The sequence below is a fragment of the Polyodon spathula genome, chromosome 15, assembly GCF_017654505.1.
Source record: "Polyodon spathula isolate WHYD16114869_AA chromosome 15, ASM1765450v1, whole genome shotgun sequence".
Classification (NCBI taxonomy): Eukaryota; Metazoa; Chordata; class Actinopteri; order Acipenseriformes; family Polyodontidae; genus Polyodon; species Polyodon spathula.
In genome coordinates this window covers 27,140,096-27,167,200 of record NC_054548.1, presented here as the reverse complement: position 1 = coordinate 27,167,200, position 27,105 = coordinate 27,140,096, and the positions used below count along the sequence as shown (strand labels likewise).

The 27,105-nt window shown below is 37.4% G+C and overlaps 1 protein-coding gene across 1 annotated transcript in view; it reads left to right on the top strand.

Annotated features, from left to right (window-relative positions):
- The first annotated feature begins 15,290 nt into the window (after positions 1–15,290).
- Positions 15,291–27,105, top strand: part of gpc5a (glypican 5a) — a 187,009-nt gene continuing 175,194 nt past the window's right edge. The window contains exon 1 of the mRNA XM_041271996.1: positions 15,291–15,750. Coding sequence (XP_041127930.1) covers positions 15,600–15,750 — 151 coding nt within the window. The 5' untranslated portion in view covers positions 15,291–15,599. The remainder of the gene's footprint in view (positions 15,751–27,105) is intronic.

Here is a 27,105-nt window from a genome sequence, read left to right as displayed (position 1 = left end):
TTTTAAACGTTTAAACACTTTTCTTTCAGACCACTTAGGATATTTGAATTGTCAGACTGTTTTCCAAATGGTTTCATGTGGTTACGTCCAGTATTTTTTAAAATCCAGTACTGGGTCGAATATAGTCTTGCAGCCGGATAATACAGAACAGGCAAGGGTAGGCTAATAGTTTAGAGATTAAGAGTCTCTTTTTTTTATTCTGGGCTGGGAACCTTCCATAGACATTCTACCCAACAGTGAGATTGGCAGAATTTTACAGTTTAGCATTAATTCTAATTCTTATACTGATTACTGGTAGCCTAAAGCTTTGTTCCAATCTTCACATAATATCATTCTTTACATGCAAATTTACCTTTCCCCATCCAACTAACAGTATGATTTTTCATGGACCCAGGCTCCCCAATTAATAGCTTCATCTTTTTAGTTGTAAAATTGACTGCACTGGCACTGTAAATGTTGAAAAATCTCCAGGGACTTTGCCCCTAGACCCCTCTGGGGAAGCCTGATAGGTCCCAGACCCCTTGTGCACCAAAAAATATAGAATTATAGAATGGTTTAATTGTTATTGTTTTTTATTTATTATTATTATTATTATTATTATTATTATTATTATTATTATTATTATTATTATTATTATTACTTTGTAATTTTTACTACTTCTTTATATTCCATACTTCTTTTTGTTTTAACCAGCATGTAAATCAATTTCAGATACTGTGGTATAAAAAGCCATATATAAATAAAACACATTGAAATTGTAATATATTTAATAAACTGAAATTTTGCACACAGGCTCTGGTGAAATGATAACACATAATTAATGAAACGAATACTTTAAATGAATTTAATTAAATCTATTAGCACTGAATATCATTAAAATCAAACCACTGCATTACACGCTTTTAGTATATTGTTATTGGACTGCACCTTAAAGCACCCTAACCCTGGGATTAAATTGAAATATGGTGATGCTATACTTCTGGTATTATTTAAAAAGAGCCAAATAACAAAAACTCTGATTATTTAATGTTATTTTATCATTGTTGTTTGTTTTGTCATTTGGTACTTTTTAAAAGAATCTATAAGGAGTGTCACCGTAATTCAAATACAATCCTAGGGTATGTGGCATAGGGTAGTTGAGAAATAGCAAAGTGAAATGCTATAAATATATGCAACTGATATCATGTGGAGCCAGCAAGGAGCTATTTTACATTTTTTTTATGTTTTTCTTTTTCTGGTGTCCCGGTTTTCAGCCACTTCCTGTAGCACGACACACTCTAAACACCCTGTTGTGAAAAGAATGTAAACAACTGATTTTAGTTTATGGCACCTGCAGTGAAAACAAAATAAAATAAAATGCAGGCACTAGGGAATTTAAGAACATACTTTTTATACATGGATTAACACAGGCATATGTGGTTATTCCTCAGTGTGCCATGCATTATCATTTAGTTTATTTATTCAATATGAATTTACAGTTGTGTGTAATATGGTAATTTCGTAGCTGTTCAGTTGTGGCAGGATTTTGCCCAGACACCTGGCTGATCAGCGAGAGGTTGCAAACACATCAACAAAACAATGTCAATAAATAGAGCCTGGGGCAGGGAGTAAAAAAAGAAGAAAAATGCCACAACTTAATGTATTTTTTATTATTATTATTATTATTATTATTATTATTATTATTATTATTATTATTATTATATAATAATAATAATAATAATAATAATAATAATAATAATAATAATAATAAATAAAAGTAATATAAAAGTAGAAATGCAACACAATATGGCAAGTTAAACTAATTAGCCACAAATTATACACACGGAAGTGTAATGAAATTAGCTAGCTGCTTAAAAAAAAAAAAAAAAGAAGATAACACTGAATGAGAGGGTGGTTATTTAAACAACCACTGAAATATCCTATATTTAAATGGTTTAATCGGTCTTATCAATTAATGAACAAAGTGTCCAGGGTTTTGAGCTTTGAAAATCTGGTCACTCTATTCTGTGACTTTTTTTTTTTTTTTAAATGATCTGTTTTATTTAGATATCTTTTAAACGTTTATCAGAAAGTAAAAAAAAAAAAAAAACTCAGATCCAATATCTTGCTACTAGTGGCCTTTTTCTTGTGCCTAGTTTTACAGATGGATGGACAAAGGCAGAAAGAGCTGGGATGGCCTGCCCCAAGGTCACATCAAGACAATTGAAGGCCTTGGTTTAAAAAAAAAACAAGGTCTTCTGGCCCCCATTGTGGGAGGAGCCGCACTAACTGCCTTCTGTGAGGGATTCACATTTTGAAGGCTACCACTTTTGCATCTAAAAAATACATTTAAAACAGTTACGAAAATATTAATATATATACATGTCTAGAAAAAAACGCTACCTCTCATCTAACATTGTGCTACGGTTCTTCTGAGGGTCAATAGAACACCTCAACCGATCAAGCACCACATTACATTGGTGATGAGTTCTCTATACTGCATCATCAATGGTCTTAAAATGTTGTAAAAATCAACTGAGCACATGTATTCAACTAAAAAATATATTGAATGTATTTTTTAGACTTACATTCAATTAAGTTATTCAGCTGCCTGTCTGAATATAAATCAAAATATAAATAATATTTCTAAGCAATATAACTATTTGGAACGTGTTTAACTTTAAGGTCCTACTAGTCTTGACTATATATAATTGTTCATTATATTATATATGATACATCATACTGTTTTTTAATAAATACACAACATTCTAACTCTTGTTCCAACATCGTGTTTGATAAATGCAGTTTTTATCTATTTCACACAGACCCCTAAGTTTCTATTGGTTTTATCAGACTGCTGGTTGGAAAATGCAATAAACAAAACTAAGATGTTGCCGTGAATTACTTTCAGTTTTACAAGGGCAACTCTGACCGATGACCTTTGGCACCCATAACCTTCCACATTAACACAAAGGACAAAACCACATGGATTTGAATGGCTGAGAAACAACGGTCTGCTGTATATGATAAAAGATATGGATTAAACACTTGATGTGTCTTGGCTTAACTATGTAACGTATGTTTATTAAACACACACACACACACATTATTATTTTTTTCCAAAGAAATCTAATATGTAAATGATGCTATTTAATTCTTATTGCTGTTACCAACCTTTTAGGCACTCCATTAAAAAGCAGGCGGTGTAAATACAGCAATGTAAATGACATATGAAGCCATTCGCTCTTGAAATAATATTTAAGTCAAAGTTGCTATAGGATACATTTAAATACTTTACTCTAAAAGGATATCAACCATAACAGTTGGGTTTTTTTTTGTAACCAATTCTGAAATAATACTAATTGTGTCTACCACCTTTCTTTCTAGGGAGTTTCTCTTAAATGCAAGATGAATTCAATTACAAGCTATGTACCATTAGTGTGATGGCAATGCTGTCTAAAATGGAACAATTGGAATTCAAGAATTCAAGTAACATACAAATATTAACTGTAGTTGCTATAACAGATCTGAATCCACATGCATTTTTAAATTCCAGTTTAATATCTTAACATGTCATTAAAACAAGGTAAAATAACCATGCTTTTCATTAAACAATTACTGCTTTTTACATGCCAGAACAAATTATGATTTGTAATGGTAAACAGACATGAAAATATATATATATATATATATATATATATATATATATATATATATATATATATATATACTATATGTATGTTGAGAGACCTTGTATGACCACGTCTCTGGAACATAGTGGTGCAGGATATCCTATCAATTTGCAATCTGATCTTAAGATTGACTGTAAAAATAATGTTTTATGGGACCCCTGATTTAACAACATGTTAACATGTATCTTTTTTTTTATATATATATATTATTATTTTAACTTTTTTTTTAAAAAATACTAGAGAGACCTCTGGAGAGTTCTTCCACCGTAATTATGAAAAAAATAAAATACAAAAAAAATAAAATACAAAAAAACAAAACACAAATTAGCAACACAAATTAAAATGAGCATGACCAATGCAAACAAGTTAATCAAATTAAAAGAAACTATGTAGGAGCACCAGCCAAAGTCTTGGCTACAGTTTTTTCTTTGAACTCGAGACAGTTTTGAGCTCTTGCTGAAGTTTACTCCAAGACCATGGAGCTAGAAAATGGAAAGCTTTTTTTCCCCAAATTCTGTACAAGCTTTAGAACAGTGAGATCTAAGATTATAAGTAGACTAGTGGTAATTAGCAATTTATTAAGATAATTTGGAGGTTTGACAGGGAAAACCTTTTAAACAATTATGCACCTATATATTGTATACTATATATACATTTCCAAATATCACAAACAATTACACTAATAGCATTATAATGTTTAGATTCCAGTCATTTTAGGAAAATAATAAGCTTTGTATGTTTGTTTATATCATGGAGTGTTGGATTCAAATAAAGTAAAAAGCAATATAGAAGGTAAAGAACATAAAAATGCCTGTCATTCTTTGTAACATTATCCTAACGTTTTATTTCACTTTCACCAAAACTGGTACAGGTTGAACTTTTTAATTAATACAATTAGACTCACAAGTGAATATTTTAATACAACTGTAAACATTTTTTTTTATGTTTTCGGGAATATAATTACTGCATACGTGCAGTTTTTCCTCACCTACTCAAACACATTATAATTCTCAAGTTTTAATTCATCAGGCTCATCCATCACATCAAATAAAGAAGCAATCACACTGAAGTAAAAACTATAGGAAACCCAATCAGTGTACAGAGAAGGCAAAATGTGAGATTTAAATAGGTTGTTTAAGTGCTGCATCACACGCAAGATCATTGCTTTCTTTTAGGAGCAATTTGATTTCAGCAATTAATTTGAAATTTTCTGAATCTGAATACATAACATTTCTGTAGATATAGGTGCTATATCACGCATACAATATCACACACGATTATTATTATTATTATTATTATTATTATTATTATTATTATTATTATTATTATTATTTTTGACCTTTTAATATATATATATATATATATATATATATATATATATATATATATATATATATATATATATATATATATATATATATATATAGTGTGTGGAATGCCTATAGACATATTTCAGTATACTTAATGCTATGTACACATAGAAGGTTTTAGAAGCTATCAATCATCCCTAATAATCTATTGTCACCTAAGCAAAAAAGATAAGCGTGATCACTACAGCCATGGGCTGGCGATTGGCATATTACTGGTGTTTCTTTACATTTTAGCACTTCTATTTTTGGATTGGCGGAGGGACTTAAGATCGGAAGTAGTTTATTTATGCTAATGAAGGAGTGGGGTTGTAGATATTTACGTTGAGCGGGAGCCGCCCTTCATTCACCACATGGTTACAACTAGGGAGCATTCGCGCCACTTTCACAATTTTACTATAAACTACGGCTAAAGCACATGATTAAGAGGAGCATCGTGGTGTAGTTTAGCTAAAATTCGAGTTAAAGTTGGGTGTTGAGTTTTGCAGATCTGCCTGGAGCGCTGACAGTAAACGGTAAGTCTGTGTGCAAGTGAGTGAAGATGGTGGATTTAACTGGTGAGTGTCTTTACTACGTGCATGTTATTGACAAGGGACCTGTTGTTCGCCTTTAGGTGGGTGGAAAAATGGAACTAGAGTATTATTTATTCAAAAGTTACATGGGATTTTTAATACGCATTGTTTTGGAGATAAGCGATGATTATTATGTTCTGTTTAGTAATAAAAAAAAAGCAGTGTAGTAAGGGACGCATGGCAGCCCCGTCCTCCTCCATAGTTGGATAATGAGGGAGATTTGAAAAGCGTGCTGCTGTTTCTCTGCAGTAGCCTTCCTCAAGTCAGCCTAATATTTCCAAATACGAGCTCTAAATCGCCGCTGCGTGAAAACGGCAGACCTCGTTAGTTATTGAATTCAGGTTTGTGTTTTTATGTTTTGCATTGTTCACCTTTTAAGTTTAAAAAATAAAAGTTTGTTTTCTTTGCTGTGCTGTGAGTGCAGTGGTGTGTGAGTTAAAGTGCCTGCAGAACAAAGCGACAGCACATGGGGCAGCTGCAGGCCGCGCTGTACAACATTGACACGTTGGGGAATTTAGCAACGCTGTTTAAGCAAATGCTGAATAATAATAATAATAAAAATAATAATAATTTGAACGTTTATAAAGCCGTGCAGCACAATTTAGAATGAATCGGATTTTTTGGTAGTCATTTATAAATAAAGTTGCCCAATTGATTAAATACGACCAATGCGCAAACAGAAGGCCGAATAGCTGTTTGCTTTTACGGGTATCAAACTTAAGGTAAAATGCAGGTCGATTTTTAAGTAAACGGTTGTTTTATTTTAAGAAGTATTTAAAACGGCTGCGGTGTGGGGAATTCTTATAGACTGAATCTATACTCACGAGGAGCAAGGTTGGGTGTGCATGCTTTTGTATGAGAAGGGAGTAAACAGTGCGCGTGGTTAATCACCGTTTCATGACATTTAATATCGAAAATAGAACGTGCACATATGTTATATTCATAATGTGTTAAGATGGCACTACTTCGTCATCTACTGTGTGAAATTTAGTTTTTTTTTTTGTTACAAAATGTTAAGGTTGCGGACTCGACGGCGCCATGTTAGTGCGGACCAGGGGGGAAGGGGGGGGGGGGGGTGTACAGGGATTGTTTCCTAGTACAACGCATGCGCTTTAGATTCCAATTTGGCAACGCGGGCCGTAAGCTGGGAATTAAATTCTGGTTTTATAAGTGAACATGCCATGTCCGTTATCGTGCCTTTGTATAGATTGCGTGTTAGTAAATAGTTTAGTTTATAGTGTTAAAGATGATTTATTGTTTGCATAGTTACACAATAATATTACGAGTGCGTCACGTTTTGACCGGGCAGTGACCCGCTGAGAGAGGAGCTTCGTGCGCCCCTAGTGTTTATTCAGGGCGACCCTCCCGAACAACGTGCTACACCATGAGGCGCTCGGTCCCTGCTCTTTTATACTAAATACTTTCATAAAGAACATTGATGTTCCCTGCGCAGTACACATCACCATGTTAATTGCTTATGTTTTTATTTTATTCTTTTGAGAATATATTACTATTTTAGTAACTTTTTGTAAGAGAGAAACTGCGATGTAATCTCAGACACTTTGACAACGCATGCTTTTTCAGACGGTAGTAGGTTTGAAACTTTGGGAATCTTCTATTTTGTATTTTATGTAGAAATTATAAAATGCGGGTTCTGTTACAAAACTCGTTTGGGTTTCATTTGCTTGCATCGGGACAGTTCTTGTTCAGGGTGTCTGGTGCGGTTTTAAAATACACCATGTATTGCATGTAAACAGTTTTGTAACTAATAACGGGATTAAAATAAAACCCCAAGCAGGTTTTACTTGGAGGCAATGTTAGTGTTTAAGGAGCAAAACAAAACTATGTTGAAAATGCCACTGAGCTGGTTAGGATAGAAACTGTTTAGTACATTGTAATGTTTTACGTAGCTGTAGGTTTCCAGTGACTTGTTTTGTATTGACTTAATTTTTTGAGGGAACCAAGCTCTAGTTATTGACATTTTGGTTTTTTTCTATTTGGGTGCGCTTTGCAAATCAACTATGTAAATATTATTCAATTTCTTTCTGGACAGTTGATCTCAAAACTACATCAAGAAGACATAATAAAACTTGGAACACGTGCAGTTTTTTATAGCCACAACAAGGAACTTCCTCAGTGAAATTAAACTGCAGAAATGTTTGGATGGCTTTTTTTTAATGCACTTTTAATCAGAGTGCTGATCTAAAGAAGACTACTTTGTAGACATTTGGTACATTTTTAATATTTGTAAAACAAAAAAAAAAAAAATCAGGGATTTGTCTAGCAGTATAAGAGTATGGATTTGCTATTTTAGGATACAGTAAATCAAACTGGAATAAAGAACTAGAAATATTTGTAATTACAATAAGAAGTATATTAATTCTGAATTTGACAGTTTCACATGGCTCCATCTATGGTAAATAACATTTAAAATAAGATGTTTAAGTTGATGCCTATGCCTAACCCTATGTCTTTTGTTTGGCCCAACAGGTTAAGATTGAATTCAAGCTAAAGCAGAAGACGCCCATGGTGTCACAGTAATGCCAAAGTGCTTACAGTGCAGGTAGTAATATTAACCTACTGCAGTGAAGGCACTTCTTGCATTACATTGACAAACTCAACACTGTCAATTAATGTATGCTGCTTATTGCACTGCTTGTGCTAAGGTGCATCTAGTGCAGATAGTGAAGTAGACTAGCACCTACTGCCCTAAATGCTCCTTCTGGCATAAGGAAATGTATGCTCTGCATCTGTCGTATCCACAGAAGACTATTGAAAAGATGGCTACTTGCAGTTCTCTGCTAGTTTTGCATAGTTGCACTACAAGAAAAATTGAGTTGTGCAAATCTATGCAAAACTGATGGTGCTCTGCTTTAACAACCAGCTCTTCAAGTATTCCATAAGACAACAGAAGGCTTTTGGTTTAACCCAGACAAGTTGACCAGAAAGAGCTTGTTGAAAACTTTAGAGAAGCATTTCAGTTAAGCAATTTTGAGATGGCATTTTTCTTCCTGGGTTTCAGCAGTATTAAAGTGCTTATAGTGCAGGTAGTGTTTAGAGATCTACTGCAGTATGAGCACTTGAAGTACTTCTAGCTAAATGCTGCGGACTGAAGGCATAGCTGCTATTCAATTTTACATACATCTGATCTCTGGTTAGTTTTGCTGGTTTGCATCCAGCTTTAACTGTACTGTTGCTGTGCAAATCCATGCAAAACTGACTATAGCAGTGAAAATGCACAACTAACCTTGTGTACCGAGGGACCCCTTTCTGTGCAGGTTGGGATTGGTTGCAGTGCTGTTTGCTTGTGAGGTATTGCACTTGTCCCGGCCTGTTGAGGACAGAGGGAATTGAACCATCAGTGACTTTGGGAGCAAGTTACTTATTTTAGTGATGCAATGTGTGCACACCACACTGGCTGAGTAGTTGTTCAACAAAGATAATTTTAGCTATTAAAGAATGCTGCTGGTTGGCTTAGTTTCAAATGAGTTGTTTTTGTGCTTGTGATTTATTTTATTTATTTCCATGCCATTAAACACATTTAATGAGCCATATTGAAATACTGTTTTTTTTTAAACTTCTAGACCTGTGTATTTTAACAGGAGCTTTTTTTTAATAAAAGGAAATTACATATAATTGTTTTCATCACATTTAGCTTTAGTACAAAACTAGTTCTTTAATGCATGGTCTGTTTGGTCTTAAGTCTTTAATTGGGTTCAGCATACCATCTCATTAGGAGCACATGAACGTGGGTAGTTTTACATGGGTAGTCGGGTAGCCACTTTCCAGTGCTGGGGTGGAGAGGAGTCATTCCTGCGTAGTTGAAGTGTCATCGAGTGCGTTCAACTAAGCAAACGTTCGCAAACATTTTTGAACTTTTCTGTTCATGACTAACATAGGCGAAAGATATTAACAGGTTCCGTGCAGTGGAACAAAAATGGCTACAAGGAGATTAGTTTGACTCTGGGCGATGGACATGTTTTCTGATTTTATATGGAAGCTCAGTGAGTTACATCAGGTGTGTTTTATAAAATGTCCAAAATAAAATATTAAAGTGTTAGTAGTAGCAATAATAATGAAGCGTCAGAGTAGCGCAGGTCACAAATATTGTTTGCATACTTTTTTAAAAAAAATTTTTTTGTTGTGCTACACTGTATATGAAAATAAATGCCTAGAGTCCAGAACTGCTGAGCTGGCGTCTTTCAGTGTGAACGTAGTTACAGACATTCTTAGTTGAACACACCCCTGGTGTGTTGTTCATAAAAAGGCTATGCTCTCAGCATTTTGGAGGTGTGTGTCTAAATATTTTAAAATCAAGAAAAACAGGCAGCTATTGTACAGATCACAGATAGAGCCAAGTTGTTGCATTTTACATTAACATTAGTAAAGTTTTTATATTGCTTAAAACAAAAATATGCCCAATAGCAAATACCCTGTGGCCCAATTTAAAAAGCATCATACATAATTGATTTACAATTGTTTGTTGTATTGTATATAAATGGATGACTTGTGAGAAACCATACAGTTTTTGTATATCTGGAATGTAGTCTTTACCTTTTAGTAAATTTGTTACTGCCTACAATCCATGCTTAATTAAATCAAAGTTAATATTTTTTTTACAGTAACGTAAGGTGAATTTTTGGGTGTTAACAATGATATGCTGTGATGAGAGATAGTCGCTACAAGTTGGTGTCTTTAGTTTAAACCTGTATAGGAACTGGCAAAGAAAATTTGTTGTAGATATTTAAAACATAACTTGTATTGGGGTATTACTTACAGTAACTGCAAAACAAATATTGCTGGTAATGTTTTATTACGTTGTTAATCATTTTAGGATTTATGTGTATTGCAGAGGAATAAGGAACCACAAATGACATACCGTAAAACTTCAAATAATTGCCGGGTCTGCTGACAGATATTGTTAATAAAAAAATAAATAAAATGGGATATGTTTTTTCTGTATGTATAATGTAATATATATATATATATAATTCCATTATTTGGTAGCTGCACCTCATTGTATTGTGCATTTTCCAGCTGCCAATCGTATTTAGTAATTGCTTTAGTAATGCTATAGTAGTACTGTAAAGCTTTTTTGGCAGGGGCTGCACACACTAAACAGAAGGGCAGATATTTGGTGTGTCTGGACTTGGTAGCTCTTGATGTGCATTTCTGTTATGTGGCAGTTGGGGAGAGCTGGTGTCTTCAGTTGAGCATTTTAGAGATTCTACTGTCTTGATCCTGAAGCTGAAGTTATGCTTTTGAAGCCGTTGTCATGAAGGAGGAATGCAAAAGTGGTGGAATCATTGTTATGCATAGACGTGGGACCCTTATACATTGAATGGATGTTGTGAGAGTTTACAAAAAGGACAGTTATACCAAAGTCTTTCTTGCAGTTGGTATGTAGATTATTATTGGGGAAAGATTTCATGGAAACCCAGTAGTTGCATATATATGTTGACCAGCATTGCATTGTGAGAAAATGCAGTAGGAAGAATTATCCCATACATATGAAGACATTACGGGAAGAACATTCTCTTGCTTCCTTTGAGTCATGCTTTTTATGGCTTTATTTTAGAGTCTGCCAGCTAGCAATTTAAATTCGGTGAAATCTGCGTCTACATCCTGCTATTTTTACAACAATTTTCAAACAAGCTGATTTGAATTATTTATTTTTAGTTGCTCTAAATGTTAGGAGAAGGAATTTGCTACCCATGCTGTGTTCCAACAGCAGGGTTTGTACGCTAGTCTAGAAAAAGTATGGAAAAATACCCAAATGATTTCTAGGCCTTTGAAAATGCTTCAAAAAACCATGTCTCACTTATGAAAGTCTTAGTCAGGAATTTTAATAGTATCTTTTTTTTATTAATAATTGATCTCGAGAGCGTGTCTAGCGGCAGCTGTCAGCAATTTACTAGTAGCAACTATATTGCTTGCGACCAAATCCCCCCGTTTAATACCCATAACAACGTTCTGACAACTCGAGCAATCCTATCCAGTTAGCGCACTGGTATATGTCACACGACTGTCTGCGCCAGTGAAACGAAAGGTAAAATGGACACTGACAGCCAAAGTATACATTTGTATTGAAGGCTATGATTTTTTTTTAAAACAGACTGGAATTACAAGCTACTGTACTCAGCTCACCAAGATTCACATTTTGTTGTCTTGTTACCTTTATTAAATCATTAACGTTATTTTCCAACCCAGGAAAAAAAATCAAATAAGATAATTATCATCACTTTAAAAAAATAAATAAATAAAATTCTGTAGCCCCTATGGTGTGTATAAACATTGCTTTTTCATTTTAAAGTTGTTAATAAAATGTACCGGTTATTTTATTTCAAATGTTTCGTGCTTGTTTGTTACTGACTGTACCGAGTGCAGCAACAGTGGCGGGTCCAAACTGTCAGCTGAGTGTAGATATACTATTTACGTGCTTGCCATATGGACTTATACAGATTTAAAAAAAAAAAAAAAAACTGCTGCTGATGTTGGCGGGTACAGCTCTAAATAAGGAACCGAGTTTCAAATTAACATTTGCAATTGAAACAGAACTGAAATGAAGTTTATTTGATGCACTTTGTTTTTTTTTTTTTTTTTTTTTTTTGGGGGGGGGGGGGGGGTGTCATACAGTGCTCTTCAACAAATAGGATATAGCCAGAATACTGGATGCATCATGCCACAATAGGTACTGTACTTGTAATTCTGCTTTTTATTCACAATCTCATTCATATTAGTGGTAGTGACAAAAACTGTAATAATAAAGAATCAAAGGAAAAAAACTACTTATAATATTAACTAACTTACTCCAGCAGCTTATATTGTTTGTTTTGGATTGTCCTTCTACTATATTGAAGAAAAGGCTTTGGACCCAAACAGGGTTTTTATAGCGAAGGTGTACTGTACTTAGTAATTGGTTTCAGATTCCCAACTGTATTGGTTTCAAATTCCTAGGATTCTCTGTGTAAAAAAGTGCCTCCTATTTTCTGTTCTGAATGCCCCTTTATCTAATCTCTACTTGTGACCCCTGGTCCTTGTTTCTTTTTTCACGTTAAAGTGCCTTTGGTCGACATTATCAATATCTTTTAGACTGGTATGTTTAGTATACGACACTTGTTGTTTAATTTTTATTTTTCACTTCCCATACTGTTCAACATTTAAGAGGGTATAAAGAAGTTTGGATCAGAATCCAATATTATCCCTTACAAAAAAGTAATATACTGCAAGTATATTTGTGTCAAAATTGTCTGGTTTTGCTATACTAATGGTACTATTGTACTATCCTATTTTGGCACAAGTATACTTGCAGTATAAAACACACACACACACACACACACACATATATATATATATATATATATATATATATATATATATATATATATATATATATATATATATATATATATATATATATATAAATAATGTAATGCAATGTAGTTCTTAAATATTGGACATTTCTTAGATTGTATCTGCATACCTGCATTCTCTCTTGCTAAATATGAACCATCAGATTCTGATGAATACTTTTAGAAAACCAGGTGTAACTTCTGCTCTGGATCAAAACGTTTAAATGCTCTGCTGCTGCCCACCTATGTGAATAACTGTTGAAAAACTATTGTTAACTAACTAAAATGCAAGTCTGGGGAAAAACAAATGGAAGTCTGGAAAAACTAAGGAATTTTGATGTTGAAAAAGTGTATGAACCCAGAACAGGAACCCCTGAAACGTTACTTTTATACACATTTGTTCCAGTTCTACAAATAAATAGGTTTCTCAGACAACAAGTTACTAAACGCTGTTAGTTTCATTATTGCATCTAAACAATTTGATGTACTGCAGACTGAATTAAAATAAACGTATCAAGTACTTGCAGTAGAATCTTCCCTGCCTTGATCTGAATTACCTCATTTACCTACATGTTTACACTTTAAAATGATGGCTGCAAATTCCTGTGAAGGACAAGACTTAAGTTGCTATTTCTGTGATGTTCCAATTTAATTCATTGTAAATTTATGACCATTAAAAACAAATAAACAAATAATCTTCAGGACTAGAAAATGTATACCAAAATAGTTAGTGTACTGATGTTGCTCCTATGCAATTCTGTGCAACGTAAGTGAGATGGTATAAAACTAGTAAGAAAAACTTTGACTGCTCTAAACAGGTAAAATATTGATCTGCTTGTGTCTAGTTCTGTACAAAAATGGTAGAATGACATCGAAAGAATTGCAAGTAATTCCCTACTCATCTGTGTTGGACCTGTATAAAGTCAAGGTAGCTGTGTGTGTGTCTATATATATATATATATATATATATATATATATATATATATATATATATATATATATATATATATATATATTTTGTTGTTATCGGTTAATTTTTTTATTATATAATCATTATGCCTGTCAGTCTTGGCAGTTAGCATTGTAAAAGACAACAGGCAGGGTTGGCCAAACAATCTTGGCAGATCCGCTACTGCAAAGCAGAGTTTTCATTCTGTCTCCTCTTGCAGAGGCCACAGCTATGAACAGCTGTATGGACATTCTTATTTTACTGGTATGTAACTTTACACTGTGACTTATTTAATTTAGCTTGTAGACTGGTTATTATAATATTGCATCAAAGTCATTTGCAGAGGGGAAAGGAGGAACCAATTATATATGTGTGTGTGTGTGTGTGTGTCAACTAAATATGATCTGCCAAGCTCTTGCCTATTTTTTTTTTTTTTTTTTTTTTTTAAAAAAAGCATATTGGTTTAAAGCTTACTGTGAATATGCTTTACGAGAGAGAAAAACTAGCTTCATATTTCAGCAGCAGGTAAGTACATTTCAGGCTTACTAAATTTAGATATGCACTGTTAACATCCTTAAATAAAATAGAATACAAAACGTTTGTTTTATCACAGTTCACGGTTTAACAGACATGCACAGACATTGCAGATATAAAATGTATAATGTAATGCTATAATAGCAAAGCACTTTTAAAATTATTTACGGTATAGTTTATAGCATTTGTCTATACAAATCACTATTATAGTGATTTTTAGTATGATGTCTTGATTGGTTTCATTCACCACTGCTAAAGACTAGTTATTGTTCTAAAAAGAAAAATAAATGCTAATGTGAACAGATTTCAAACAAATAACTCCCTTAGTGCAGAAAACGGTATAAGGCAAAGTACTATAACAGGCGCACATCTTTAACTATAGCATTAGTCAGATTGTGTGACTGCAGCTCTTAAATGCTTTTGTTGTTAATCTAGCCCAATTAGCAATTCCTAGAGACTAAAGTATCATGTGCAAACTGCTACAATAACTATAAGCTACAAATACAGTACGTGCAATATTCTTTTAAGGTACCATAGCATGACCATGGTAGTATTTTCCTGTTACGGATGGTAATACAATGGTACAGTCATGTAGTTGGATATCACGCTACTAGTGGACGAGATCTAAGTACCGTGGTACAGTATTGAGAACCTTATATAGTCCATTGAAGTCGATATAACCAGCGCTGACCGCTTGTCTTAGAAGATTTACATTATATCTAACTTTGCCTCCACTTGGTGGCTCTGGTTACCAAGAAGTAGCCGTATGTGCTTGGCTGTACAGCCACCGAGTGACGATTCCGCCCCTTCTCCATAGACGCGCGCAGTCACTGGTTGCAGCAGCGGGAGCAAACATGCTGTATTTGGAAGTGCCCTCGCTAACTCAGCCCTTTCACCATTCTTTCAACTGAACTAGATAAACCATTGACATATAACTACAGTACCTCCAGGGACGGCTTCTGGGAACCTATGCTGTATTTCTATTAGAATTACAAAGCGCCGGTAACAGCAGTGGAGTTTGTGGGGGTACCAGGATACGAAGTTTGCTGCTTTGGGATTTTTGTTGTTTTGTGCTCTGGAATAAGACTTGGTTGTTCTGCAGTCACACCAGGGAGGTGTGTTTTTTTTTTTTTTTTTTAGATTTTTTAATCGAAATGGATTCGGGACAGTTGTTAAGTGTAGTTGTTGTTGCTGTTATCATTGGTTTCAGTTTGGAAAGCGCACCGAACTGTGATGAAGTTCGAAAAGTTTTCCAGCTCAGGCAGATAGGACCTGTAAAGTCGTTGCCAGAAATCCCCAGAGCAGGTAAATATATAGATTTAAAAATCATACATATTTATGAAATGTCAGTGTCATACATCATTTTACAAGATAAGGCGATTTTTTCTAGCCCAGAAATACTATAAGTGGTTACTTGACAAGCTTAATAAATTGTTCAAATCCGGAAACTAGCATCAGGCTTACCGGTTGTCTTTTGAGACATAATTGGCATGCGATCTCTGTCTTATTTTATCTTGCCATTACCCTACCAAGCAGTCAGTCAAAACTGGAAGTCCCTCAGTTAGTCACTATTTCGTTAACACTCAAAATATCCTTGACGGCTTTTCTACAGTACATCAGAGTGCAGGTAAACGTTCCAAGAACAGACGGTGCATGTGCATAACTATTTGTGCAGCGGAACGTGTAAAAATAGAATGTACAGTATAACTGTAGATTATTTTGGGGGTTTGAGGACAGGGCTACGTTGGCTAAAATGTTTGGTTTTAACGTATTCATATGGATAGGGACGTTTTTTTGTACGATATGAAAATGCGTTTCTTTTCTCGTGTATATGCTAAAATATATGATTAAGTAATGTCTGACGCTTTGAGTTTAAATTGATTTAAGTATTTTATTTATATAATTTGGTGCAAGATAGCTCCTGAAATGTTTTGCTTCAGAATAGTGAACCACCTCCACCCCATTTCCATGAACAGCATTTGTGCATAGCTTTAAAGTTGATTTAATATGGGCAAGTAAGTAAATGTCCCCATCTAAAAATGGACCGTAACATTTGCAGAGAGTTGTCATTTTTAACTTGGTCATATCAGTTTTTGAATCGCATAATTGTACTGTTCTCCACAGTATTGCTGGAAGTACTCTACAGGTGCTATTCTGTAGTTCATAAATACTATGGACCATTACATGTTTTTGCACATTTTTACAAGTTAATACTGATACAGCAGTCACTGTAGAAAGACACATACTGCACACAACCTTTTATGACCTGTTTTTAAATCAGGGCAGTTGCTCTGAATGCTTTTTATTTTTTGTTTCACGTCGCTCTCATCAATAAAGTAGCATCACTAAAGCAGCAGAAATCTCATTGTTGGTGATGTTGCCATTAAAAGCTGTCAACAATGTGTAGAATAGAATCCTTGCCAGTTAATTGGCTACACATATTGCTGGGACTAATGCCAAGTGAGAAATGACCCTAACACAAGAAGTTATTAGGATTTAGGAAGCAAAGGTTTTTATCTGTAGTGTTGTCTTTGAAACATACATATCTCCAATATAAGCATAAAAATAATTAAAATAATTGCATATTTCCAACTGAAGACCAGAAGAATGACACTGGGTTAGTTTGTTGTAAACTGCTCCACCCATCATTTTGACCTCTATACAGATATTTTTTTGTGAATTTTACAGTGTGCAGTTCTTAAAATTAAAATCGAAGAACCCGTTCAGACAGTTTCTCCCATGTACAGTTTTCAGTACATAAATCAGCAAAGCAATGTAAAACAAGATTATGATGACGATATAAGCTAGTGGCAATACTATCTGTTCTGAGCTGTATTAAACACTGGTTACATGAATCAATAGCACAGCATATCTGCTGATCCCATGTCCCCATAGCTTACCTGGCACATAACACTACCAGTACATAAACACCCCCAATGGCAGCCAGACTACCAACCCAGCAGGATTTTGTGCTAATTTCCAAAGGAATTGCAATAGCTTACTGTTTGTTTTCTAAAATTGGTTGTGTTCTGATCCCTGCCAGTGAAAACTATGTATCATGTTGCCTGTGCATTGACTGCCTGTAAATTAACAGATCCATAGCCTTTTCTGAATCTAAAAGAAACTCTTCCTTTAACATCAGGGCTTGCAATTCCCATATGCAGTCAATAGCGCTAGTAGCTCTGAGGAAATAAAACATCCCATCAGGCATCTTCATTTATTGAGATTTGAGTACAAATGGGCCTACTTTCCAGCAAATGCAAAGAATGACTTTGTTGAGGGAATTCCAGCAACGTTGCTGATATTACTTTTAACATTATTGTTGCCTAGAAACACTAAGATGGCAAAACTTGCAAACAAGGTGGAACAGCTCAGTTTCACCGAGATGAGTTTAATTGTGCGTAGGGTTTAAATTAATCCTTTTTAAATTCATGATGAAAGTAGTACTCAAATGAGTTTCATCTGTCTCTTTATACAGCAGAATCCTGCATCAAATAATACCATAGCTGAAGTTCTTTGATTTATTTTAAATATGATCATTGCAATATACATTTTTTCATTACTGTAATATGCTTTGAAGTTGTACAGATTCTTACAGATTAATTTACAGATTCAAGATTTAGCTTTCTTCTCTTTGGGCTGGTTTTCACTGACTAATCACAGGCTACTTTACCTAAGTTTAACATTAGGCAGTCCAAGATTGGTATAGTCTGTGTCTGACCGTTTGAGATGCTTTGAACCGTAGGATACAGTTAGTAAGACATGGTCTGTAACATGTTGCTGTCAATTCAAAACATTTTGAGTAATGGTAGTTAATAAAATTAAATCCAGAGTATTCTGGCAGGGGGAAGTGACACTAATATAAATAATTTTGTTAGTTTAATTCAGCTTGCCTTTCTATCCTTGGAATACATATCCACAGCGTACATGTGGTACATGGTTTGACGTATGAAAAATGTAATTCTGAGATAATAGCCAGAGGTGTTTTCACAGGTGTTACTGGGTTGGGTGTTAATCTTTTTCAGGAATATGGGAACTGCCAGTTGTTGAAGTTTTGTTTATGAACTACAGAAAGCTACACAAGCTTGATACAATGTATATGCAGAGGCTTTGTGATGTAAATGTGTCTGAACATGTACTATGAACAGCAGAGTCAATGACGAGGACTTGATCATTTTGAACAGTCCCATTCCCTTTAACCCTTTCATTCATTGCACTTCATATGGGGACGGATAAAAACCTCATGGAACATATGGAAGATTAGGGGTGCTGGCTTTGCATGGTTTCCATCATATGCAGGGGTTACAGTTTTGTTGAATGGCTTTCAGCACCCCCACTTTAAAAATTGTTCTAGTATCGGTGTGGAAGATGCAAACACATGATAGCCTCATAGGCTAGGTGGTACTGTGTTACCTTTGTTGCATGATGACCTCATATAAGGGATGCTATTTTTTCCCATACAAGCAATGGGGGGAAAAAAAAATAAAATGTCAATGAAAAATATGTATTTACGTCCAGAACTACTTCAAATGTTTTGTCTTTTTTTCCAGCCATTTTTTATATTTCATGTATGAGTTAATAGCTTCGCTACTGAATACCAAACTTCATTTAACATTGTTTTTGTACTGTATGTGAACATGATATGGAAGTATTTAGAAGTATAATGGAGTAGTATGAATGGAGCTCTGACTTGCAGTCACAGCACTTTTTTACCGGTGACAAGCACTCATGTCCTGTTTCAACTTCCCCAGTGCCGCTGTGTTTAATTCAACCCTGACTAAAGGTGAATGTCAACTTCAATATTATTTTATTTAGAAACATTTCAGAAGATCGGAGAATGGTGGTTTGCAGCACTGACATGTTAAACTTACAATTACATCAGTAGAACATTCGTGCAGAGTCTTGTGTGATGAGGCGGCAGCCGATGGCCCACCCTTTTCAGAATGTCAGTAGCCAATCTGAGTACTCCATCAAACCACACAGTTGCATAATATTCTTTTAATTTGGTATACAAATTAGACATGAAGATTTGTATGGAAGGAAGAAAACACATGGAGGAAGTGGCTTGGTTCAGGCACACAGCATGCCGAATAGGATTCACATCCAATTAATTGCTTGAAGTTATTTTCTTTAACTGCAGGGGGCTGCACAGCATCTTGGTTGTTGATTCTATTTTGTGGTCACTGCTCCCTCCCCTTTCACTGTTGGGATATGTGCTAGTCACATGCCTAATCACTGAGCTTTCAATATCAAAGCTGCCAAAGGCCACGCCCCCGCAGCGACGTACTTCCCCTATAAGTAGTGATGCCTCAGGGAGCTCTTCCTCTTTTTGCTTTTCATAGTGGTCATCTCAAAAAATCTGAGCTGTGTGTACTGTTGCTAGTCCAGACTGTTTTCAATGCTAGGAAGCTGGCGTTCTTGTAGCGCCCCTTCCAAGGATTCCCAGCACATTTTGCTTGTGTTTACAAGGTGATTTAAAAACAAAAATGACAGGTTTGGCAGTTCAAGTTTCTGTGTGTGTGTGTCGGGTTATAGCTGTGCTTGCACGCTTTAGCTGTGGTTTACTACCCCTTCCCTGCTCCTGCTTGATTAGTTCTGGGCATTAGTTCTGAGTTCACGGAGGGTTAGGGTTACTGCACAAGACCTATCTGCTCTGTCTTGATTAGTATAAATAATCACTGAGGTAGAGTACAGGGAAGCGTCCTCGTCCTCCTTGTGAGTTAGCTGGCTGCTGAGGTTGAGTTCAGAAAAGGTATAATAATAATAATAATAATAATAATAATAATAAAAAAAAAAAAACCCTCTTGCTCACTGCAGTTGAGTTCAAGAAGGGTACTGCAAGTCCTTCTCTTTCGTGATTAGTTAATATCACTGAAATTGAGTACAGGAAGGCTCCCTCCTGCTCGTCTCAGTTCGTTTGTAACGGAGGCAGTTGAGTTCAGAGAGGGTGTGGGACAGTGTTTTGGAGCATTAGGTAAGCTGTACATCAGCCCCCCCCTTCCTTGTTCAGGAGGGTTAGGCTACTGCAGCTTCTCGAAGAATATGGCTACAGTAACAGGGTTTCATCCTTGCTCATCCTGTAGGAGGAAGATTCCTCGCAAGGATGTGCATGTACTGTTTGGGCATTGAGCATGCCTCCTGTGTCTTTACAGATCCTGACTCATGCCGGATATGTGGGGTCTTCCAGACCCGAACGCGCCATCAGAGATTGCAACTGTTTACGGGAGTGCCTGCCACTATAGTAGACATTGGGGACTTCAGTAGCCTCTCATGGTGTAACCACGGTCTGGGATACTCTGCTCCCTTCTTCCACCCACCACCTCCTGCGAGAAAGCAGCAGCGCGTTGAAGACACAGAACTTTCGGCCCTCGCAGTGCTACAGAATCAGATGAGTGAGGTTCTGGGGTTCAGTGCCTCCCAGAAAAGGGAGCAGGACCCTCTTTCCCTGCCGGTGGGGTCGGAGCAAATAGTTAAAATGGCTCCCCTGCTGGGCTCCCCCAGTGGGATTGCTCAGATGCGCTCTCCGTAACTGCATCTAACTGCTTGGATTCCATTCAGGAATCGGGGAAAGAATCACTGGAGGTGATGGAAGGGCATTCTTTGGAACCTCATTGGCCTTCCATTGGAAGGGCTGTCCAGTTCCTCAAACTCCTGTCGCAAGCGGAAGTAGAGTTCTGTATCACCATGCTCAATCACTGCTTGTAACAGGCATACAGCCATTCCCGCCACACCTGGAGTTTTTGAGAGAGGTTTGCTCTTCTTGGTCTAGACCTGCCTCTACACCACCAGTTGCCAAGAAGGCTGCCCCCATTGCTCTTTTGAAGGGAGCGGCTGACCTTGGCCTACAGTATTTATTCCCGTTACGGAATTCACCCCCTCCGAGATCCGGTTGGTTTCTTTGGCGTTGGTGGAGATAAATGGGTTTTAGGGAGCTGCCTGGGGCGTAGCCTTGCTGCTCTGGTAGTGGTATGCAGGCAGCTGTGGCTTTCGCAGGCTCGTATCCCAGACGCCCACAAGGGGTCATTTTTGGATGTGCCTATTTCTCCGTGCTTCATTTTGGTCCTGTGGTAGAGGACATGCTCCGTCGCTCTCAGCAGCACTGAGAAGACTCCTGCAGGGTAGCAGCTATGATCCCGGAGCCTTCCCGCCTCCATGGGGTTCCGGGGGGGTGTCCCGAGGTAATGTTGCTATCGGCCGTGGATGACCTGCACCACCATCTCTAGGCAACAATGGATACCGTGGCAGACAGCCCCCTCCAAGGAAGCGAGGATACCTGTCGGAAACCATGTTCCCAAGCGAAGCTGTGCTCCTGGTGGTCTGTGGTTGGTAGCCCAGCACCCCTTCCTGCCGCACCATCTGTCGGCCTAGAGACAATGTACCACAGACAATTGGGTGCGAGCTACAGTACAGGCAGGGTACACACTCCAATTCAAGGTCAGACCGAGCCAAGTGCCAGCTCCAAAGCAGGAAGTTGAGGCTTTGCTGGTAAAGCGGGCTATTTGCTGAGTGGAACCAGATGTCTAGCTGGACGGGTTCTACTCAAAGTAATTTCTGATCCCCAAGAAGGGTGGAGGTCTCTGTCCTATCTTGGGCTTACGGGCCCCTCCATACCTGGCTGAATTCTTTGGGCCTTCACCCCGAGAGGGACAGATACCATCGGCTGACAGTGTCCCGCAGGTGTCGGTCTGCCCTCTGCTGGTTGGACTTCCCTCTCCATTTTGGGAGGGAGTGAGCAAGGATGCTATCCACAGGCAAGTGGTCGTCGCCACGGATGCCTCAGCCACAGGCTGGGGAGTCCAGGGCTGTTGGATGGGCTGTTGGATGGGCTGTTGGACCTCCGCATAGAGCAGTTGTGTTTCTTGCTCTTCTACACTTCTCTCTCTTCCCCCCCCTGCTACTCGCGGCATTCCTAGAGAATATCCGGTTAGAGAGAGCAACATTCCCCCTTGTGGCACCTCTGTGGATCTGGTTCTCCTTCCTCTACCAGATGCTGAGCGGCAGACTATGGAAGATTCCCCTATGGGTGGATCTCAGTGAGACGGGGGGTGCTCTATGGCACCCGGACCCAGGCTAGCTTCAACTCTGGGTCTGGCCCTTGAGTGGGAACACCTCACTGCTTTAGGGCTATCAAGGGCAGTGGTAGAGATGTTGCAGAATGCCAAGGCACCCTTGATGCGGTCATTGTATTCATATCGATTGGAGGACATTTGTGACCCGGTGTGAGCGCTGGGGTCACAATCCTGTCTTGCCCTGTGGCGGTTAGTTTGCAATTCCTTCAGGGCCTCTTGGATAAGGGCAGGGCCCCGTCCACCATTTTCTACCTGGCAGCGATTTTACATGCCACCTGCAAGTGAATTCGGTCATCCCAGGTGCTCCATGTCCTGGTGACATGTTTCCTTAACAGGACTGGCGCCTGAGGCTCTATCTAAGGCTCCATATGGCTGCCTATGTCGTCAGCAGACATGAAATTCGTGTAAATGAAGGCGGCCTTCCTGCTCACTATCACGTCTGCAAAGCGCATCAGTGAACCACTGTTGTCTTTTCCGCGACGAGGGACATAGGGTATCCTTATGAATGAACCCAGCCTTCCTCCCCAAAGTGATTTTTGCAGTCACCTTAAACCAGACGGTGGAGCTGGAATCCTTCCACCCTCCTCCATTTTCCATGGAGGAGGATCGGAAGCTTAATTTGCTCTGCCCGGTTTGGGTATTGAGAACCTACATTGATCAGACAAAGACTGTCCAAGTTGGATCAGCTCTTTGTCAGTCATGGACCTAGGTCCCTGGGCCTTGGTCTTTCGACCCACAGGGTGGTTGACACTATGGTGGTGGCATACGCTGATGAGGGACTGATGCCCGCAGCTCGGTGAGAGGCATGGCCGCTTTATGGGCCCTCTTTCGGCGGGTCACGTTGGCGCAGATATGTGACACGGCTAGCTGGGCTACTCCGCTCACCTTTTACCCGATTCTATCGCCTTAATGTGGTGAGTTCGGGTAGGCCTACATTGGACATGAGGGTGCTGGCAGGGACGCAGGCTTCCTCGGCTCTTATGCCATGAGGTGGTTCAATCGGCCGCCATTTTCTGTCTTCTGCATTCCCCCATGATGGCTTGGGTATTGAAAGGGGAGGGAGCTGCGACCATGAAATAGAACGTTAGGTTACGTAGGTAACCATGGCTCTCTGAGGCATTCTATACGAAAAGAGGAAGAACTCTCTGAGGCGTCACTACTTGTAGGGGAAGCACATTGCCGCAGGGGTGTGGCCTTTGGCAGCTTTGATATTGAAACCACTGGACCACACTTCCTCCACTATGCTTCTTTTTTAGGACAGCTGCGAGTTGGCTGTGGGCGTTTGCACTGCAGCAAAAAGACCTGAGGTGGCCCAAAGCCGTCCTAAAAACGGCCAGTGTAAACGCACCGTAAAAGTTGTTAGATCTGAACCTAAAATAAAATCTAACCAACTTTTATGTTTTGTCAGTAGACCTAGCCACGTTGCCAAAAGGAATTACCTTATGCAATAATGTGTGCCTCAGTAACTAAAAGAACACCTACAATACTTGGGAAGGTAAAGGAAGCATGAGCCAGTCATTACAACTCAAAATAATCCAGGGAGAAGAGTACAGGTGACCAAGGACAGAAGACGATTAATAGGTCTAAAAATACTTCATTACTTTGCAGTGTGAGAAATGGTTTTCCAAAGTTTCCAAGAACTAAAAAGATCTGTGTGCAGCCGTCTGAATTGTGTGAAAGTACGTGTTTGTTTGGCTGGGATGAACACATTGCTTTGTACTCGGGAACTATTACCCGGGCAACTGGGACTGGGAAAAATATCAGTCAAATTTTTTACATATATTTTAAGGACTGTTCATCCAACATAACACAACATAATAATTAAACATTAAGTAAAGCAAATTCTAGTGAAATAAATAAAAGTAAAAAGCTGTATTATGGTACTCAAATCTTACAACAGTGAGCCCTAATGCCATTGGACAAACTAGTCTGATACAAATATTTAGTTCAGCAGTTTAATGTGAAAGGAAGAAACAGATCCTACAGTCATACTTTTCTCCAACTTTTATTTGGTGTGTGTAGCAGCTTTGCTTTGGGTTTTTACAAGGATTCCAAAATGGAAACTTTATCATGAACACATCTGCAACTTAATTTAAACCTTGCATGCAATTATGTGTTTATTGTTGCTGGGCTGAGACGAGACCACACTATAAATATAGCTGCGATATGGGCTTTGTTCGACCACTTCCTTTAAGCAGATGCCACATGAACCACACAGCAAGGGAATTTCACACAGCATATGCTTTCTTCCTTGTTACCTACATTGCATTGTCTTCTAAACAATGCAAAATAAAAAAAAAATCTGTATCTGCATTCGCTATTCAGCATTCATGAATTTTTTGGGTGAATACATTATTTTCAAACTTACTAAGCAATTGTTTTTGTAGTATATGCAGTCAACTAGACACATACAGTGCCTAGAAAAAGTTTGTGAACCCCAATGATAATTATGGAAATTTCATAGTTTTACCATGATGGCCTTCTTGAATCCAAACCTTTTGATAAATGTTTTCTTGAATATCAAATAGGGTTTATATTAACCAATTCCATGTCTTGTGAAACAAAATGATGTATGAATTAGACAAACAGTGAGTAATTAAGATTCAGGGTATGTGAGAAAAAAAAAAAAAAAGTGAACCCCTGGTTTTATCAGCTCAATTAAGGGGATAATTAGAATCAGGTGTTTAAATAACACTATGTAACACAATTTTTGTTCCTGAGTAGTAAGTGTTATTTCCTAATTGCTTATGCCTCAAAAGTATAGAAAATTGCTATTATTCCCCACAAACTTTGCTTTTGTGACCAGGACAGTGATATTTCAAAATATCGCTATTTCCAATGGGAAAATGGGCAAATGTATGTCTTTTCGTTCACATAAAGTCAGAAAAAAACAACATATGAATCAAAATTAACATGTATTTATATTAAAGTAATACAAAAATGACTACAAAAGATTTAGAAGTGAGTAGTTTTTTGAGATTTACGATTATACTGTATTTACCATTCAGGTGTGTGGAAACACATGCCAAGATCAAAATAAATCTCTGAAGACCACAGAAAAACAGTTATTGATGTTCATCAGTCTAGAAAGGGTTACAAAGCCATTTCTAAGGATTTGGTGCTCCACCAATCCACTCTCAGACACTGTCTACAAATGGAGAAAGTTCAAGACCACAGTCACTCTGCCCAGGAGTAGTTGTCCTACCAAAATCTCTCCAAGAACAAACCAGAAAATCATCAAGGAAGTCACAAAGAACCCCAGAGTAACAGCCAAGCATCAACAGGCCATTCTCGCCTTTGCTAATGTGAGTGTTCATGACTCAACTATCAGAAAAAGACTAAACAAGAATGGTGTTCATGGAATGATGAACAGGAGGAAACCACTGCTCTCTAAAAAGAACATTGCTGCCTGTCTGAAGTTCACCAAAGATCACATAGATGATCCACAAGACTTCTGGAACAATGTTCTCTGGACAAACGAATCAAAGGTAGAACTTTTTGGCCTCAATGAGAAACATTTGGCGAAAGCCAAACACTGTGTTCGAACAGAAGAACCTCATCCCACCCATCAAGCATGGTGGTGGGAGTGTGATGGTTTGGGGCTGCTTTGCTGCCTCAGGACCTGGACGACACAACGATGAATTCTGCGTTGTATCAGAAGATTCTAGAGGAAAATGTCAGGCCATGCGTTCGTGAGCTGAAGCTGAACCGAAATTGGGTCATGCAGCAAGACAGTGATCCTAAACATACAAGCAGATCTACAAAAGAATGACTGCAGAAGAAGAAATTCTGCGTTTTAGAATGGCCTAGTCAAAGTCTGGACCTAAACCCCATTGAAATGTTGTGGCAGGACCTGAAGCAAACTGTCCATGCAAGGAAGCCCTCAAATGTAACAGAGTTGAAGCAGTTCTTTAAAGAGGAATGGGACAAAATTTTAAAAAACCGATGTGAGAGACTAACCAACAGTTACAGGAAATGCTTAGTTGAAGTCATTGCTGCTCAAGGCGGTGCCACCAGTTACTGAATCTAAAGATTCACATACTTTTTCACACATGGATATTGAATGTTGAATCATTTGTGGATAAATAAATGTTGAAAAAGTATCATGATTTTGTGTCATTTGTTTAATCAGGTTATCTTTATCTAGTATGAGGACTTAGATTAAGATCTAATAACATTTTAGGTTTGAAATATGTGCGAAACAGTATGTGAAAATCCTAAGGGGTTCACAAACTTTCTCTGCACTGTAACTATATTTATGAGGTATAATTGTTGTTTTGAATCAAAGCGTGTCAGAGCAAACAAATTCTTTTTTTTAAATCCTCCCTCCCATGTTGGCATACATTTTGGATGATGTTCACTTACACCATTCTCTACAATTAATTTGGAGCTATTATTTCCATTATTAGTAAGCTGTAAAGGGCAGTGATAGTGAAATATAAACACTTAAATAAAGCCTGCAATTCAGTCTTTGATATTAACTGTACTAGAAGTTAAATGTTACATATTCTGAATAAATATTGAATAGTGCAGCATACACTGTATAGAAGAACCAAAACCCTTATTGGGTTGGTTTTATTCCTTATATCCT